This window comes from Orcinus orca, chromosome 13 (genome assembly GCF_937001465.1).
Source record: "Orcinus orca chromosome 13, mOrcOrc1.1, whole genome shotgun sequence".
Classification (NCBI taxonomy): domain Eukaryota; kingdom Metazoa; phylum Chordata; class Mammalia; order Artiodactyla; family Delphinidae; genus Orcinus; species Orcinus orca.
The window spans coordinates 89,504,990-89,524,453 of NC_064571.1; the positions used below are offsets into that span (position 1 = coordinate 89,504,990).

The following is a 19,464-nucleotide window of genomic DNA, read 5'->3' on the forward strand; positions in this document are numbered from 1 at the left end:
GACATTCATTTCCCTGTAAGTTAACAATCTCAGAATACTCTGACATTACTTAGGAAAATACACTGAGAAACTCTTCCCTAGTCTCAAAGACGAGAGCAATTATTTTAGGACATAATTAAAATGCCAGGGCAAGGTAACGGTCTTTTTATGAATACATTTCCCACCTTAAACAGGTCTCCTTGTTAGGACTGTTAATAAAATTTCTACTGGCCTCAAGTATTTTCAATGTATGAAAAACAATCAAACCACTGCATACATTTATTAACAGCAGGAATAATCAAAGGAGGTAAAAGATGGCCTGAGAATTAATGACACTGACTGTGTGTGGCTCCGTGTGTCTTCTCTAAGCTTATCATTACAAGTCACACTTTGGGTACAGCCGACTGCTCACGACACTGGCCAAGTAAAGAGAACGACAGCGGCCCACTGCCCAAGGGAGACATGTTCATTCCACCAGATTCATGTGGCCGTGGACACAGTTACCTTCTAAGACCTGTAACTTCATTAACAAACGATAATGCATAGAGACACTTAAAGGTTTGCTGTTCCCTCTCTCTTTTAAAAATAGACTATCTCCACATCTTTCCTTCCCAAAGCTTCTCATTCATGGGAATAAGTCTAGAATCACTTCAGTGAAAGGAACTCAATGAAACATTTGATTTACATTTACTAAAAACTAAACTTTAATTGGTTTCAACGTGAAAATGTCAGCAAACCACCTAAGCAAGTGTTTCTTTCTTCTTTTCTTTTTTTTAGGTCTCTCTCTCTCTCTTTTCTTTAAGCAAGTGTTTCTTACTGACCTTTTTGAGGACACAAGCTTTTGTAACATCATAAAAGATGCTGTGGGGCAGACAGTTTCCAGTGGCTCACAGGCCACCAGAAGCATCTGCCCCGCCCAGCTTAAAATGCCTGCAGTCAGAGTTTCCTATTTCAGAACAGCGTCTCTGTCTGGTGTTTGCACTTACTCCTGTTAATGAATAAAGAAAGGCTTTTGTGCGCATTTCTGGGGAATCCACTCATTTAATAATAAACCTTCTATGCCAAGTGGAGAAAACAGTATTTTAAGAAAATCAACATAAAATTATTTCACTCTAGTTATTTCTGATGAAGCATATTTAATCAAAGTATATACTGCTTCAAGTAATTTGATCATTTGAAATCATGCTTTTTAAAAATTGGACTTAAAAAATAAAAAGTACGTTAACATGATGCTCCTTGCTGCACAGGACTGGTTATCTAATCCAACAAAATTCTATTTACGTGCAAGGGCTTAGGATAAAATACTCAAAGTAATTAACTGGAGGTTAAATATTATGAAGGGAAGCAGGACTTATCAAAAAAAAAAACACACACACACAGAAAATCAATACATTGTTACTTACAATGAGCTGTTTCAATCCAACAAAAGACTGTTCTACCGAGTTGGCGTTTAAGACCTGTCTCTTTGCTGCAGCTTTTTCACCCAGGAAGCGAAGCATTAAGTCTTTAACTGCATCTCCCTTGAAAGAATGTAAGAAAAACATGTCAGGACAATAAAATGTTAATTAAACTCAGCTAACCAGAACCCACAGCTATAACCCAAATTTCCTTTTTCTCCGTTGGTGTATGGAGGTCAAAATGTGGTTACAGCAGAGTCAAACTTCAATCAACCAGACGCTAAGGTATCACGATCTTTAATCAAATGTGCAGTTTAGAACGGCTCTTTCTTTTGGAGAGGAAGCAGTGAAGCACCAGCGCCTGTACCAGGCTTATGTAAGGGGCACAGCAAGCCAGGCGGGGGGCCGGAGGCGCAGGGCACGGGGGGCGTGAGCGACACCGCCCCTGGGAGAAGCGGCGTGCACGGTGGGACCCAGGCTGGGGCGGGCAGGCCCGAGCGCCCTCTGCCCGCATCCCGCCAAGCTGCCGGCCGGCCTGGGCCCCCGGGAGCCCCTAGGGCCTGGCTAGAGTAGTTAGTGGTGGCCCAGGGCACTGCCTTCCGCCCAGGGCTGTGTCTCTCCCGAGCCCAAGGAGAGCAGGGGTCCCTCCCTCTGCCGGGCCCTCCGCTTGGGGAGCGGGCTGCTCCGGAAAGGCCCCCCCCAGCCTCCACACAGGGGTTCCCTCAGCCCAAGCCTCGGGTTAGACCCGCCTGCACCTGGGCTGAGTGACCATACGGGCGGACAGATGGGCGAGGCCAGGGGAAAAGGGATCATCCACGGCCAAGTGACCCAGGAGGAACCTGGGAGGAGCCAGGACGGAGGCCCAGGTGCTCAGAGACCAAGCCGCACGTCTCACACAGGGGCAGAGATCTAGAAGCTGCAGTTCTATGATGTTTTTGCTTTCAGAGGGTAAGGTGAAATACTTCAGATGCCAGAACCACAGAAGTGGCTAACTGATCTAGGAGGGATAATTAAAGGGCGGAATAAAAAGAACTCAGCCATATGGCTCCATAAAGCTTTGCACAAATGTAACTCCTATCAGACAAGGAGTTTTATCCGAGCCAGAGGAACTGCGAACCAGGAAAGGGCAAAATCACATCTTCATGCCGCCGAGGGAAGACCCATCTAACTTCTCCATCATTGCAACCGTCTCAGTTAATAGGACCACACTGCGAAAATCTCCTGCCCTTTAAAACTCTCTGTTAGTTAACACCTGAGTTAGCAGGGAAGTTCCTGAGACACGAGCGTATGTAGAACTGACAATCATCTCACCTCTGAAAGCCCAAAGACGTGACAAAACGCCCTAACATGGACTGGCTCTCGCCGTGTCACTCAGCTGAAGGCAGTTCTGACACGGGGGTCACAGCACCTTTGCCGCAGACCCTCCATGCTCACTGGAGCGAGGGGAGCAAGCTTCCTCCGCAGGATGTCTTGTGAGCTATGCGGGGTGGGATCCACCTAGAACCCCAGGGGCCCCTTCCAATCAGCAAACCTTCAGGGGAGGGCACCCAGGGCAGGGGAGCGTGGGGAGACTGAGCGTGAACGAGTCAGGTGCTGGACCTCAGCTTGCAGAGGGCCTCCCCCGCTGCAGCGTGGGAACGGCTTCAGCAGTGCCTTCTAAGTTTTAATGGATGAAGTCAAAGCAAAACCCAGAGCAGCTGACTCCCAGAGCACGGGCCTCGGGCTTTACTGTCAGGAAGCCTGACGACACACGCGGTCACAGGCAGTGGTGCTGAAAGGACAGTGGCCCAGCCTCGCCCGGCGCTCTGCCTGGGCACCAACGAGAAACATGGCTGCTCCTCCCGGGAGGGCTCTGTCCTCTTAGTCCCGGGGGAGTGAAACTGCCCAAAAAGACGACATCCCAACAAACAGAAACAAAACAAACTCCAAACTCGAGGTTGTGGAGACATCGGAACCCGCATACGCCGCTGGTGGAAGGTAAGACGGTGCAGCCGCTTTGGAAGACAGCTGGGACGTTCCTCAAAGTGTTAACCGCAGGTTTACTATGTAACCCAGCAGTCAGTGGACCTGCACAGTTCAAACCGTGTCGTTCAAGGTCAACCGTATGTGACAACAGAAAGGAGTGGTGCACTGACACATGCTACAATTCGGATGACTCTTGAACATGTTTCCATGAGAGAAGCCAGTCATGACAGACCACGTGTCGTGTGATTCATCTGTATCAAGTGTGCAGAGAGGAGAATCCAGAGAGACGGAAAGCGGGTCAGTGGTTGCCTGGCGCTGGGGTGGGGTGAAGGGGTGGGGACTGAAAGCAAGGAGGTCTGGGGCTTCCCGCTGGGGTGATGAAAACGTTCCACAAATTGATGGGGTGATGGCCGCACAACTCTGTCAAAAATCTAAAAACCACTGAATTGTAAATTAGATGTGTGAATTATGTGGTATGTGAATTGTATCTCAATTAAGCTGTAAAGACAAAAACAGATCTAAACCCCTTTCGTAGGGGGCCCTAAACAAATCGGTATTTAAGGGAAGCTGTTCACTGATACGTCAGCTTTAGGACGGCTGCAAAACGGCTTGCACCGGCCACTCCAGACCTTCCCTATCTCACACACACGTTCAACATAGGTCAGCATCCTTCACATCAGGAACCTAAGAAAGGGGAGCCAGGCCCACCTGTGAATGTGGCGAACAAACTCAGCGGCGGCAACTTCTGCTTCTGTCCATCACAGAGGGACCCAGCCTGGGCTTATCGTCCTAATGTAAACAGCTAGAACATGAAAAACACAGACACAACAGGTGTCTTTCGACACAGAGAAGGATGTGATCTGAGACGAGGGAGACGAGGAGTTGAGCTCTTGAACCCAAAGGCAACTGTGGACGCAGTGGTGCGGGGGTCACACCGAGCACAGGGAACTCGCCGAGCGGGGACTGGCTGGGAGCTGGAGGGCAGCTGGCCGGACCTGGCAGTCAGAGCACCAGACAGGACGGAACCCTACAAAGAGCAGGGCTGGAAAGCCGCATGGGCCCGCGAGGGTACCACTGAGTGGTAAACGGTGCGTGTGAAGGGTGGACAGGGAGCCGGGACAGGGCTGTGAGCTCACTTGGGGCTGAGATGTCCAGTCCAGGCGACCACTGCAGAGCGCTCTCGGACACACAGGCACTCGGTACAGGCGTCAGAAAGGTCACCCAAGTATGCAAGCTACTCTAAACTCACCCTGAGAAGCTAAAAAATAAACCTGAAAAGGATCAAAGGAATCTGCTGGCTAGAACAAAATACAAGTCTTTTTGAAGGAAGATGACAAAATATAGACACTCAACATTAGGAAATCCACAATATCCACCCTCTGATAAAAAATCACTAGACATGTGAAAACACAGGCACACGTGACTCATGACCTAAAGAAAAAGTAAATACAAATAGACTCGGAAATTACAGCACTGATGGAATTTTCAGAATAGAACTGTGCAACAGCTATTATAAATGTGCTCAAAGATCTAAAGTAAAACTTGAACAGAATGAGGAGAGAAAAATATATAGAAAGGAACTAAAGGGAAATTATAGAGACAAAAAATACAAAAAATTTACTGACTAGCATCAGCTGCAAACTACAAAGTGCAGAAGGAAAGATGAACAAACTGAAGGACAGAATGACAGAATCCCAAACTTAAGTACAAAGAGAAAAATGACTGAAAACAAAAACAGAAACAGATCTTTAATGACCTCATTAGTGATATCAAGTAATATGTGAAACTGGAGTTCCCAGAAGCAGAGGAGAGAGTGAAAAACAGAAGAGCTAACTGAAGAAGTAATGACCAAAAATGTTCCAAAATTGATGAAAATAATAGAGCCACAAATCCAACAGGGTGAATGAAACCTAAGCAAGATAAACATAAAAGAAAACCATAGGAAGGCACATCAGAATCAAACTGCTGAAAACCAGTGATAAAATCTTAAAACCAACCAGAGGAAAACATATACACTAGGTACAGAAGAGCAAAGATAAAAATTACTACAGACTTCAATCAGCAACGATACCAGCTGGCAGATATGGAAGGACACCTTCAAAGTGCTGAAAGGAATAAAGCTGAGTCAACCTCCAAGTCTACGTGTTGTAAACACACTGCATTTCCAGCAAAAAGAGCTTTGATAGTGAAGATGAAATTTCTTCAGACTTAAAGGGGAGAGAATTCGTAGCTAGCAGACCTGCAGGAACAGGTACGTCTTCGGCCATCCGTAGGTTTCCAACACAGGGACTTAGCATGGCCCAGGAAAGGGATTTTCACAAACTGTGGGCTTCCCTGATGGGATTCCCGTCAAATCCAAATTGCAGGAAGGGTGAGGGGAAGGAAAGAATCAGGGGGCAGAATCAGACAGGGTGGTGGAAAGGCCCAGTCTCAAGTCTGGACGTTGGGTTTCCAGATCCACCAGCAAGGCCACAGCATTCTGAGTCCCCACCCTACTATCTTCCCTTCACGATCTTACTACCTTTACCACTGACGTTCTGCTGCTTCTAGTTTACTTATCTCTTCTGTCTCTCTTCCTCCCCCTCCTTTACTCCCCCCCTCTCTCTCCTTACTGAACAAGCTTCATACAAATATTCTCCAACTTCCATTCTTCACTGGTTCTGAAAATTTCTGAACGATCATTTCCCCACAAACTTTCCATTTATCTCTTTAAGAACACAGGCCATCTAAGACTCTAATTAGTTAAAAATGCCGACATTCCTCTTTTGATGCTATATGGTTGGACGAAGTGTTACACGCTCACCTTCATGGCCTCTAACTTAACCCAGACTGCTATAGAAGTCACTTCATAAGGAAACAATTTAACAATTTTCCCCCCAAATTTTATCCTATAGGAAGGAATTTTTAATTAGGCACCAACAGGTGAGCAATTTGGAAAAATTTCGAGGTGTTTTAGAAAGCTGACTTAGAACAGTGCTGCAACAGTTACAGTGGCACAGGGAGAAACCTGTGAACAGGTAAATCCAACAAGTGCTTGGCTGACCTCTTACAAGCCTGGTGTGCACAGTGAGTTAATAGATGTGTTCTACCCCGATCTTAAGTCCTCTGGCAAATAAACACAGCATTCCCAAGGTAAACCACACAGTTTTTCTTTTCTATCCTGGGAATGAAAAGTTCTTTGAAGGATAGTATACAACTGAAGAGACACAGGTGAAGAAACAAGCAGCACATTTGTTCTATGGGAAAGTCAAAGACATTTTAGGAACTATTCTTAATTCATATTTCAGTTTACCATGAGGTTTCCAAAACAATCACTGTGAACTGCAAGAGGTGCGGAAGACACTGCTTTCAGATTTAAAGGAAGCAGAAAGGAAACACGCTGTCTCCTGGCTGGCCGCCAGCGTGGGCCCTGCCCGGCAGTGGGCGCCCCGACCCCGGCCGCCCGATGCCCTGATTATTTCACAGGAGCCCCCTGGAAGCTTCAAAGCTGCAGGAGCTATCACAGAACCCGTGCTTTTCCCTGGTAGGAAGGGCCTCCATGCCTGACTCAATCTGGGTTAGACTAGGAACGAACATCAGCACTTTGTGTTCCCAACTCAAGAACGGCCAACATGCTTCACTGCAGGAGACGACCCAGCCACCCCGGGGCATTCAGCATCCCCGGCCCTGTCCATGAAAGCTCACGTGCTCAGCCCAGCCCTTCAGGCGACCACAGTGAAATACCTCTACATGGTTCTAAATGCACCCTAGGAGCCCTGGGCCCCAGCACCCTGTGCGGAACCACTGGGTTAAGTCATCAAATCCTGAACATCAAATATCCCTGAAATCAGAGTCCATAACTGTGATTCACTGAAAAGACCCTGTGAAGGTAAATTCATGTTCAGTACATTCTGCTTGAGAGGGTGGAGAAGGGGGCTGAGGACAGTGCCTGGTGGGCAGCAAGCCCACAAGGAAGATGCGCTTAGTGAGCAAATACGCTGTAGAGACGGACGTGCAAAATATCTGGAACCTGCAGGCTTTCACTTCAGTTACTGAGAAAAACAGCCAACTGGCCTCACTTCTCCAGCAGCCACTCTACTTCTTATGGGATTCAGCCTCACGGGGCTCAGGGCTCCACTGCCTGCACCGGGCTTTCTGACCTGCCAAGTGTGTGGGAAGGGGGGCTCCTTCCCCCGGGAGGGCCTGCTGAGGACCGCAGGGTCCTCCTTCAGTTCCCAGAGGAGAGACCCACGCAAGACCTCATGTGGCACAGACACTGATGATCCCACCTGCAACCCGGGCGGGACAAACTACACCTGACATGCAACTGAGCTAACCTCACGTGGACGTACACACATACCTACAAAAACATTATCACGTAAGGCAAGCTACATGCCATCTTATAAAATACGAACCTCATTAAGTATTTTGCTATAACATCATTTTTATTTTTCCTTTTTTTCACGATAAAAATATTTATTTCAATATAACATCATTTTTAATACCTACGTAAACATTCCACTGAAAAAACAAGATGTGTCAAATGTATTCAACCAGCCTTTTGATAATGGACTTTCAGATAGTTTCAGGTTCTTTGCAATTATAAACCTCACTCTGATGGGCAGCCCAAAAGCTGGGTATTTGTACATCAGTGAGATTATTTCCTTACAAATAATTCCTAAGGGTGGGATTTCTGGGTCAAAGGATATGCACGTTTGGAGGTGCGTTTTACAACTGTACTTAAGAAAGTTTGTACCAAATTATCAGTCCCACCAGGGCTGCTTAAGCAGGCTATTTTCTCACATTCTAACAAACATGGAATAATTATAAATAACTTAGACAACAGAAAATGAAAATAACTTTATCACCTTTGATTACTGGTAAGATTGAGCTTTTTAATATTGCTATTTACTGTATGTAATATTTATATATTTTTATGACTTATTATTTTGAGGGGCCATTCGTATTTTTTTTTTTTACCAAATCTATAAGAACTCTTTCTACATCAAGCACATTATATGTACTGCAGATATAGTTTTCCATATCTAAAAAGAGGAACGGGGATTTATCATTTACTAGAGCTCAAATGTCATAAATAAACTGATCACGCAAAGTTCAGAACTACTTCAGAGAACTGTTACGCAAATACCTTGTTAGTACTTATTTCTAAGACTCTGATTAGTACCTAAACCACATTATATCAGAGAAATCAGCAGGGTTCCAAATTACCTAGTGACATCATAAAGATTCCCGCAATCAGAATCTTTGGAACTGCTGAAAAATAAGGGTTTTTCAATCCTTGAAAGGTTTTTTACACATGGATATACATGAAACACAAACAGATGAAAAGCAATGAGCTGCGGACACAGAATCACCAGTTCTGCTGAGAAGCATCCAGCAGCCCACGTTCGCTCTAAAGCCCCTGTGCTCTCACCTGGATGTTGTCGAACTTGAGGCCCGGCATGGTGAGGTCCTCCTTGCCCACGAACACCGTGCTGCACTGCTGGGTGGTGACTGAAATCAGCACGCTCCTGGTCGCCTCCCCGGGAATCCAGGCGTCGTTTCTCCGGTCCATCTCGCTCATGCTCAGGGCGGTGGCAAAGGGGTCCTCGCTCCCGGCAAACACAGCCTGGATCTGTGAAAACGGCTTTGGAGACTGAGGAATTTCCAGAGAAGCTGTGGAAACACCTGACTCTGATCTTTCCGTCCCTGGGGAGTAAGAAGGGTCAGCAGAACCCAGGGAGTCTTCCCCCACTGGGGTAGCGGCGAGTGAAGACAAGCTTTCAGGAATTGAAGGGCTGGCGTTGGGATTACTGACGGAGATGAAGGTGGAGGTTGTGAAGGAATCAAAGAAGTCCGAGGCCAAGGAGTTAGTGCTGGTTGTATCGCCAAAAAATTTGCTCAGGCTAGGGCTCGGCTGGACCACCTGAGGAGGGGTCCTGGCGGCCGCTTCGCTCACGCCGCTGAAACTGGGCGATTTCACCATCTGGGACTCGAAGCCATCGCGCAGGACCTGGGGCTGGGAGCCGGCGGGCGGCGGCTGGCTGAAGATGGTGCACATGGGCACCGGCTCGTCTTTGGGGGACGGCTGCCGGGGGGACAGTCCTGATGCTGGCCCCGCTGCGGGCGCCCTCACGTCCCCTGGGCCCAAGTCCTCTGCACCCTCGTGCTCAAAGGTGGGCAGGTCTTTCACCTCCTCTTGCTCTGGGTCTTCCTTCAACGATGCTCTGCTGTTGGGGGTCATGTCTGAGACGTCTTTAGGTGTGTCCTCTCCCTCACTTTCACCATCATCACTCAGAGCGTCCAGCGCTTCTTCATCTACGACGCTTTCCCGTCTGTGATCTGCGCCGCCTTCTGCAGTCTCCACGACATCCTGCAAACAACCCAGGTCCCCCGCGCCATCCTCGCTGTTGTTCGGGGAATCAGAGATGAGGACGCTCTCCATCATGGGCTCGTCGAGCTTGTCCACTAAGTTATTCGAGTCTTCTGACCCAAACTCGTCTCCACCGAGATCAATAGTTTCCTCATGATAGAGGAGCTGCCGCTGGTCTTCCTGGGGCCCTTGCGGAGCCATGCTCTGGGCTGGCCCCTCGGCTGGGCCACTCTGCTCGGGCGCCTGCTGCTCGGCACCTCTAGCACTCTCCATGGTCACCTGAAACAAATGCACATCAACTCATCAGCTTATATCTCAGTTACTATTACGATGATTTTATCTTACTGAAATTGTTTTTGAATTTATAAAAATGGTGACTTCGTGTCCTTGTAATGGTGGATACACATCATTATATACATTTGTTCCAATGCACAGAATGTACCACACCAAGAGAGAGAGAATGTAGACTGTGGACTTCGGGTGATTATGATGTGTCAACACAGGCCCATCAGTTGTAACCAGCGCACCATCTGGCGGATATGTGGATAATGCGGGAGGCTCTGCCTGTGTCGGGGCAGCAGGGAGATGAGAAGCCTTTGCACCTTCCTCTCAATTTTGCAGGGAATCTAAAACTGCTTTAAAAAATAAAAGTCGGCTAAAAATGTTTATCAGTTTATCAGCTATATATTCAAATGGTTTAAAATTCAGTAGCCTCCATTTCTCCAGCCATTTATTTATTTTTGTGGTAAAAGACACATCATATAAAATCTACCACCGCAATCACCGCTAAGTGTATAGTTCAGTGGCATTGAGTACATTCAGCTTGTTGTGCGACCATCACCACCGCCCATCTCCAGAACTCTTCTCATCCTGCAAAACTGAAATAAATAATACAATAAACACTAACTCCCCATCTCCCGCTCCCCCAGCCCCTAGCAACCACCATTCTCTTGTCTGTCTCTATGAATCTGACTACGCTAGGGAGGGACCCTAAATATGGTATTTGTGGAATGACGTGGTATTTGTCCTTTTGTGTTTGGCTTATTTCACTGAGCACAATGTCCTCAAGGTTCACCCATGTTATTGCATATGTCGGAATTTCCTTATTTTTAAAAAACGATTTATTATTATTTTTTATTTATTTTCTGCTGTGTCAGGTCTTAGTTGCGGCGTGCAGGCTCTTCACTGCGGCGCGCGGGCTTCTCTCTAGTTGTGGCGTGTGGGTTTTCTCTCTCTAGTTGTGGCGTGCAGGCTCCAGGGCGCGTGGGCTCTGTAGTTGTGGCACGCGGGCTCTAGTTGAGGTGCGTGAGCTCAGTAGTTGCGGCACGCAGGCTTAGTTGCCCCACAGCATGTGGGATCTCAGTTCCCTGACCAGGGACCAAACCTACGTCCCCTGCATTGTAAGGTGGATTCTTTACCACTGGACCACCAGGGAAGTCCCAGAATTTCCTTATTTTTAAGGCCGAGTTAATATCCCATTGTATGTACATACCATGTTTATCCATTTATCTGTTGATAAACACTTAGATTACTTCCATCTTTTGACTACTATGAATACTGCTGCTGTGAACATGGGTGTACAAATATCTCTTCGAGACCCTGCTTTCCACTCTTTCCGGTAAAAACCCAGAAGTGGGATTCCTGGATCATTCATGTGGCAGTTCTATTTTTAATCTTGTGAAGAACTACCCAAACTATCTTCCATTAGTTACACCATTTTACATCCCCACCAAGAGTGCACAACGGTTCCCATTTCTCCACATCCTCACTAGCACTAGCTAATTTTCTGTCTTTTTGACAGTAGTCATCCTAACGGGTGTGAGGTCTCAGCCTTTTAAACCCTACTCATTAAGACGCAGCTGAAGTTCCGCCTCTGCCCTCAAGCCTTCCCAAGACAAGACTACTTCAGCCTATAGTAACAACATATACAAAAATAAACTCAAAGTAGATTAAAGACCTAAATGTAAGACTGGATACTATAAAACTCTTAGAGAAAAACACAGGCAGAACACTATTTGACATAAACCGCAGCAATAGTTTTTTGGATCTGTCTTGGAAGGCAAAAGAAAAGAAAGCAAAAATAAACAAATAACTAAACTTAAAAGTTTTTGCACAGCAAAGGATACCTTGACAAAAGGAAAAGACAACCAACTGAATGGGAGAAAATATTTGCAAATGATATGACTGATAAGGGATTAATATCCAACATATAAAAACAGTTCATACAACTCAACATCAAAAAATCAAACAACCCAATTGAAAAATGGGCAGAAGAACCAAACAGACATTTTTCCAAAGAGGAAATGCAGATGGCCAACAGGCACATGAAAAGATGCTCAACATCGCTAATCATCAATGTAAATCAGAACCACAGTGAGATACCACCTTACACCTGTCAGAATGGCTATCATCAAAAACAACACAAAAAATGTTGGCAAGGGTGTGGAGAAAAGGGAACCCTCCTGCACTGTTGGTGGGAATGTAAGTTGGTGCAGCCACTGTGGAGAACAGTATGGAGGTTTCACAAAAAATTAAAAATACAACTACCATATGAGCCAGCAATTCCACTCCTGGGTATATATTCAAAAAAAGAAAAAACACTAATTCAAAAAGATATACGTACCCCAATGTTCACAGCAGCATTATTTACAATTGCTAAGATATGGAAGCAGCCTAAGTGTCCTTCAACAGATGAATGGATAAAGAAGATGTGGTATGTATGTATGTGTGTATACACACACACACACACACACACACACACGTACACACAATGGAATACTACTCAGCCATAAAAAAGAACAAAAATTTTCTATTTAAAACAACATGGATGGACTTGGAGGGCATTATGCCAAGTGGAATAAGCCAGAGAATGGCAAATACTGTATGATGTCACTTATTTGTTGAATCTAAAAAATACAACAAACAAGTGAATATAACAAAAAAAGAAGCAGACTCATAGGTACAGAGAACAAACTAGTGGCTACCAGCAGGGAGCGGGAGAGGCAATACAGAGGTGGGGGAGTGAGAGGTACAAACCACTGGCTATGAGACAGACTACAAGGATGTATTGCACGACACGAGGAATATAGACAATATTTTGTAATAACTGTAAATGGACTGTAACCTTTAAAAATTGTATCAAAAGAGAAAAAAACAAAAAAAGTAACTATACTCAGCTGGTCTCTAGATAAGATTACTTTTTTCTCTGTCAACACTTTCATCACAGTATTCCAAATTAGCTCTCTTTCCCTTTTATAGCCTGGACCACCCTGAGATCCAAAAGCAAGATTACTTTAAAGTAGGTTCAAAGTTAAACATTTTGGAGAAGTTTCTTGACCAGCATAGTCAGTTACTAATTCCCCATTTACTACATATTCACTTAATAATTATTAGCTATAAATAAGTCAAAAATACAATGAAAAGGAACGAAAGCCCCTTTACTTTTAATGTTTCACAGCTCCAATGGGAGGCTGCCTCAGGAACATCAGAGTGGACGAACCCCAATGTGTAAGGCTCTTCCTTGGTCCTCACCAGGAAGGACACGAAGACTAAGCATGAAGATCACGGAACGGCAATGACTTTGTTTAACCTTTGCAACAGCCAGACGAGACAGGCATCGGCTGCCCCAAAATACAGATGAGGACACTAAGAACCAGAGAAGTGATGGGACTCATCTGACCAGGAATGGAAGCAGGGCCCCTGACTAAGCCCCTGAGGACTCAAGTACCCCACGCCCACACAGTGCCCGGGAGATGCCAGGAACTACTGCTGGTTAACCGGGCCCTTCTCGGAATAAAAACAGTGCAGATGATAATGCCAGATGCCCCGTTACTACGTTAACGGACACCTGTGAAAAACTGTATGATATAAGGTCCAATACATACAATTACAGGAGAAGGTGAAGAATATCAAAACTGGCAAAATCACACAGATACTTTCTTTATATGCAGGGAAAAGTGGAGAAAAGTCTACTCTTAAAGTAAGCAGAAGTCACTGCCAGGTTAATTGGTGTGTATTACAAGATACAGAGAAAGACAGACTAAAATGGGGGGACCTAGGAAAGACTGTGCACAGATGACCTTGAGCTGCTTCTCACCAGGCAACGCAATGAGAGAAGACTCATCACTATCGAGACCCATTCATTATGTGGACTGGATCATTACAGCAAGAAACAACTGCTTAAGCAATAATTAAAGAAACCCAGATTGAAACTATGATTTTAAAAAATGTGACCTGTGAAATAGGCAAAGATTTTTAGAAGTGACAGTTCTGGGGAATTTTAGGGAAACTTACTTATTGGCAAGGGGAATGCAACCTTTCTGAAGAACAGCTTGGCAAGGAATAAAACTCTGACAAGCAATTCTGCGTTTAGCAACTCACCTAAAATTCTTGTTTTTAAAGAAATCATCTTCTGAAAGGAAGAAAGCTAAGAGGAACGCTCTTTCAAGTCAATGCTTAAGTCTGTAACTATGTTTTGATTCTCTCCAGTAACCTTGTTTCTAATCCAATCTCATTTAGAAAATCAATGTCACCTGTTTCCTAGTGACACTGTTTACACAGATGTTACCCAGCCCAGAGTAAAAATTAAATTGTTTACCTTAATTTCTGAATGGAAACTACACATTTATCAGAAACATCGCCAAAGGACTGGGCTGAGACGCCCTGCAAGTCAGGGATCATTGCTCGCCGAGCGCCACTGTGTCTCAGACACCAGCTACATTAAGGCTACATTACTGGCTCTCAAGGAGATGACAGAGAGGAAACTAAGTAACTGTGACACACACGCCGCTCTGGCCCCAGGAAAGAGGGCTGTCTATGGAACGGGACAGCGGTGAGAGCTCCGTCTCGGCTTTCTGACTCCTTTCACTGGAATACCTTAGAAGGTTCTTGCTCCTTTCCCTGACTCTTCTGAAGGCCCCTTTTCTATAAACAACTTTTATTAAACCGGAGTGGTTACAATGTTTATAACACCTACTTCCCCCCCTTTTCTGGGCTAATATTCTGAGATTTGTCACACCCTTGTTTTTCCTTAATTTTCCACATTTGTTTCCTCAGACGTGTTAGATTTCTCAGTTTTTTCCTTAGTTTCCCCTCCCCACTTTTAACCTGAGACCCAACCCTGTAAGTGGCGTGAAGCTGTGATTCACTCATCTTTGCTGACGATGCTCTACTGGGTGACGGTTCCACAGCCTAAGATCTATTCTTCTGTTGATGGATATTTGAGGTGTTAGGTTTGTGAATCTACAGACAGTGCTGTTATGAATATTCTTGTACATGTCTCCTGCTGTACGTGTGAAAACTCCTTCATGACATTATTAAAAGTTAAGCGTGTGCGGTGGGTCATTCATGGAGAATACACCTCTTTATCAGATAACGCCAAATTGCTTTACTAAGTGGTTGTACCAATTTACACACTTAGTAGCGGTGTGTAAATAGTCTTCTTGTTCAACACATTCACCTACACTTGATATTGTCAGACTTCATAATATCAAGATGATATTAAAAATTCCTACAAATCAATAGGATTACAGAGGATCCAACAGAAAAATATTTTGCACAAATATTTGAACAAGGTGAAAGGTATATACATTTCACAAGCATGTGTCCTGTGACTTCAACAGCCATTCAACTTGATTTTTCTAGAATGATTCCACTTTACACCCATGGTTGCAGTAAAATTAAGCACCTCTTTTCACTCTCAAGAGTCCTGGTTGAGACAAAAATGGTCCCACTACTTACGTATCACGGAGGAACTCCTGCACATGGGCACCAAAAGTTATGACCATGAACGTCACAAACAGAAAATAGAAACAAAATGCCGCCCCCTTTTCAAAGCCCCCAAAATAAAAAATCTGGAAAGAACCACTGCCCATAGGTACCATAATAAATAAACAGCAGTATTTTCAAAAATGGAATACTAAACAGCAGTGAAAACGAATGAGCCATCCTATAGTGAATGCAACAATGTTTGAATCTCACACATCTGATTCTGCACCCAGAACCGGTAGAAAAATAAACAGTATGATTTTCCATATAAAGTTCAAAACATGAAAATGAAACAATATACTATTTTAGGAATACAAACACAAAAACAAGGTGATAATAACACCCAATTCGGTTGGGGAGGAGCTTGGAAGTGACAGCAAGGGGAGGTTTGATGGGGGAGGGACCCATGAGAGTCTAAGCCGCTGGCAGCACTAGTGACAGAAGATGGCGTCGGGTCTGCACTTGAACTTTGTGTTTTCCATGTATGTTACATGCAGTTTTTACATTTCATAATCTAAAAATGGAAAAGCATATGAATCTGTTCTTGATTTGCATGTGATATAAATCTTTGCTTCTCTTACTATTGATTTAATGAATTTTATGAAATCATAGACATGGTTTTAAGCCTATGTCAGCACCAAAATGCTAGCAAAGAAATCGGATTTTCTCTTTGTCCAGTTGAGTTCTTTGCACAATGAGCTTAATTAATGCCTTAAAATATTTTTAAAGTACTAACTTTAAGTGATTTAAATTCACTAAGAATAATGAAAACTACTGCTGTTCAGGCCCCCTTTCTGGACATAAGACTCTGCAATTACAAATCTTTTACCAGATTGCAATAATGTAAACCGTATTCCCATGAAAGAACTATGCCATGAGGTAGGAATCCAATTAGCACATATTTATAAAAGCCCCACGTAAAGAACACCCACCACAGATCAAGCATTTTACATGAGTTATCATAGTTAATCCTTAGGATCAACTCACAAAGCATTAGCTCCATCATACAGCAGAGAAAGTCAAGGGATTTGCCCAAAGCCACAGTACCAATACTTGATGCTGACAGGATTCCAACAGTTTTTCTGCCTCTGCTCTCCTTGTAAGGCTCCTAGACAGGTCGCGACCGAGAGCCACAGGCGGAGGCACAAAGCGCTCTGAGTAACTGCTTGAGTCTTAGCTTCACTGATAAATAAGGTGACCTTTGAAAATGATTTAATCCTTTAGCCTCGGCTTCCTCATCTGTAAACTGGGATAATGAAGATTAAATAGCAACGGATGCCCAGGAACTTTTTAAACTGTGATGAGCTGCACATAAACATAGTAATTACAAGTTTAATGACGAAGCAGCGTGGTAACACAGTCTTGGAACGGTGAAGATCCTGTCTGAAATCACAGGATGTGCGGACTGGTGAATTTTATCCTATTTGAAGTCCTCAATCCCTTCTCCCAGCCCATCACACAGGGGCCCTAACTCGCTGTATGCCACCCAGTACAACCTTCTGAATTGACGAAAAGAAACAAGAAGTATTTAAATACAGTGTTTTCCAGTAGCTATAAAGAGATATGGCAGGTCCAAGGAAATGTTTCATTGGGGTCAAACTCTTTTGTGGATGAGGGTGAGGAAAACAGGCATATTTTAAAGCACATCTTTAAGCCTTATGCTCTTTTACAATAAAAGTGTTTTCAAATCTTCCCAGTATATGCACTCTTATCAGTCAGCTCTGTCCTGGATGCTGTCCTGGAAGGAATCAGCCAACATTTACAAGACTTACATGCTTTTACACAAACCACCGCATTTTGCCCGCACAATACTGAGTCTGGTCGGGCGAGTCACTGTGAACGTCCACCTGCCGGAGAGTAAACCAGGACTAAGAAGTCACTGAGGGCCACGGCTGGGACCTGGGCCGCAGACCCCTCCCCAGCTTTCGGTGCCAAGCACTGGGGGCTGCTCCGGGGGTGTGCAGTCAACGGCCGCCCCCGGAAGGGAAGGCCCGCGCTGCGGACCCGGCAGGAGCAGCTTGGGCTTGGCGGGAGGAGGGACAGAGACAAGACCCCGGGGAGGAAACACCCTCGGAGAAGAGAGACCCCCGGGGAGGAGACCCCCGGGGAGGAAACCCCGGGGAAAAGAACTCCCGGGAAGAGAACCCTGGGGAGGAGACACGCCCGGAGAGGAGAGACCCGGGGAGAAGAACCTCGGGGAGGACACCCCGGGGAGGAGACCCGGAGAGAAGACCCCCGGGGGACTGTGTCTGAGGGCCGGCGGGGCTGCGGTTAGGGACAGCACGACCCCCTCCCTACAGCCCGGGCCCTGTCCTCACCTGCCACCGGCCCCCTGGGGTTGGAGAAAGGGTCACCTACAGCCGTAACCCAGGGTGCAAGGAGAACGGTAGAGGAAGCCGGGAAGGAGTGACTGGAATCGGCGCCTCCTGCGGCTTCTGCGCCTGCGCGCGCCTGCTCCCGCGCATGCCCAGTGCAGGAGCCAAGCGCCTGGCGCGTTTCCGGTTCATGCATTGGTGGGCGGGGCGTGGGCGGGGCGTGGGCCCCAAGGTGGGGATCGGGGTCGGGGAATGCGCGGGGGGAGTTCAGCCCTTCCCTGGGACTGGGGAGGGAAATCGTTGTGACCCTCAGAGGCGACAAACAAACCTGGGGCAGAGGGGCAGCTGGAAGGGAGATGGTTAAGCTCTTTATTTTCCTGGCCAAAGCACCCTAGAAACATTTATTTTCAGGGATTTGTCTTTGTGCCTATATGTATTTTCAACTTTTCCTGCCATGCATCTGTACTACTGTGTAACCACATTAACGATAAAAATGGTAATAATAATACGAATAATAGCTGGGTGGATTTAATCCAGCAGTATGAAGATCCTGCATTCCTTAGCGCCGCAACTTAATCTTAGGCAAACGGTGTCGGTGAATAGGATGCCCACGTCTGTGCCGCTGCTTCCTTGATTTCTGGTGTAACCACCCAGATCTCTTCGTTCATCCAAGGATTCCTATCCAGCTTAAGTACCAGGCACAGCGCTAGGCGCCGGAGCACAACTAAGCCAAACCAGACCCAGCCAATTCTTTATTCTTATTTTTTAATGATTTAAAATATTTTATTTTTGACAAATAAAAATCGTATATATTTAAGGGGTACAACATGATGTTTTGATATCTAACCTAAGTGTCCATCGGATGAATGGATAAAGAAGATGTGGCACATAAAAAGAAACGAAATTGAGTTATTTGTAGTGAGGTGGATGGACCTAGAGTCTGCCATACAGAGTGAACTCAGAAAGAGAAAGACAAATACCGTATGCTAAAACATATATATGGAATCTAAGAAAAAAAATGTCATGAACCTAGGGATAAGACAGGAATAAAGACACAGACCTACTAGAGAATGGACTTGAGGATATGGCGAGGGGGAAGGGTAAGCTGTGACAAAGTGAGAGAGTGGCATGGACATATATACACTACCAAACGTAAGGTAGATAGCTAGTGGGAAGCAGCCGCATAGCACAGGGAGATCAGATCGGTGCTTTGTGACCACCTAGAGGGGTGGGATAGGGAGGGTGGGAGGGAGGGAGATGCAAGAGGGAAGAGATATGGGAACATATGTATATGTATAACTGATTCCCTTTGTTATAAAGCAGAAACTAACACACCATTGTAAAGCAATTATACTCCAATAAAGATGTAAAAAAAATTTATTTTTGACAAATAAAAATCGTATATATTTAAGGTGTACAACGTGATGTTTTGATATATCTATACATTGTGAGATGATGACCACAATGGAACTAATGAACTTATTCATCACCTCACTTATTTCCCATTTTCTGTGTTTGTGGTGAACACACTTGAAATCTACTCTCCACAAATTTCAATTATAGTATATTTTTTTAAATTGGAGTATAATTGCTTTACAATGTTGTTAGTTTCTGCTGTACATCGAAGTGAGTCAGCTGTATGTATACATATATCCCCTCCCTCTTGGACCTCCCACCATCCCACCCATCT

The 19,464-nt window shown here is 45.3% G+C and overlaps 1 protein-coding gene across 3 annotated transcripts in view; it reads right to left on the reverse strand.

Annotated features, from left to right (window-relative positions):
• Positions 1-17,916, reverse strand: part of TRAPPC12 (trafficking protein particle complex subunit 12) — a 62,745-nt gene extending 44,829 nt beyond the window's left edge. For 2 of the 3 annotated variants that reach the window (XM_004274917.4, XM_049696457.1), the window contains exons 1-3: positions 17,778-17,916; positions 8,755-9,972; positions 1,383-1,499 (exon numbers count right to left, since the gene is read on the reverse strand). In XM_004274917.4, coding sequence (XP_004274965.1) covers positions 1,383-1,499; positions 8,755-9,966 — 1,329 coding nt within the window. In that variant the 5' untranslated portion in view covers positions 9,967-9,972; positions 17,778-17,916. Of the gene's footprint in view, positions 1-1,382; positions 1,500-8,754; positions 9,973-17,231; positions 17,307-17,777 lie in introns of all 3 variants that reach the window. The other variant, XM_049696456.1, reaches the window with a different exon arrangement.
• Between the last annotated feature and the right edge of the window lie 1,548 nt (positions 17,917-19,464).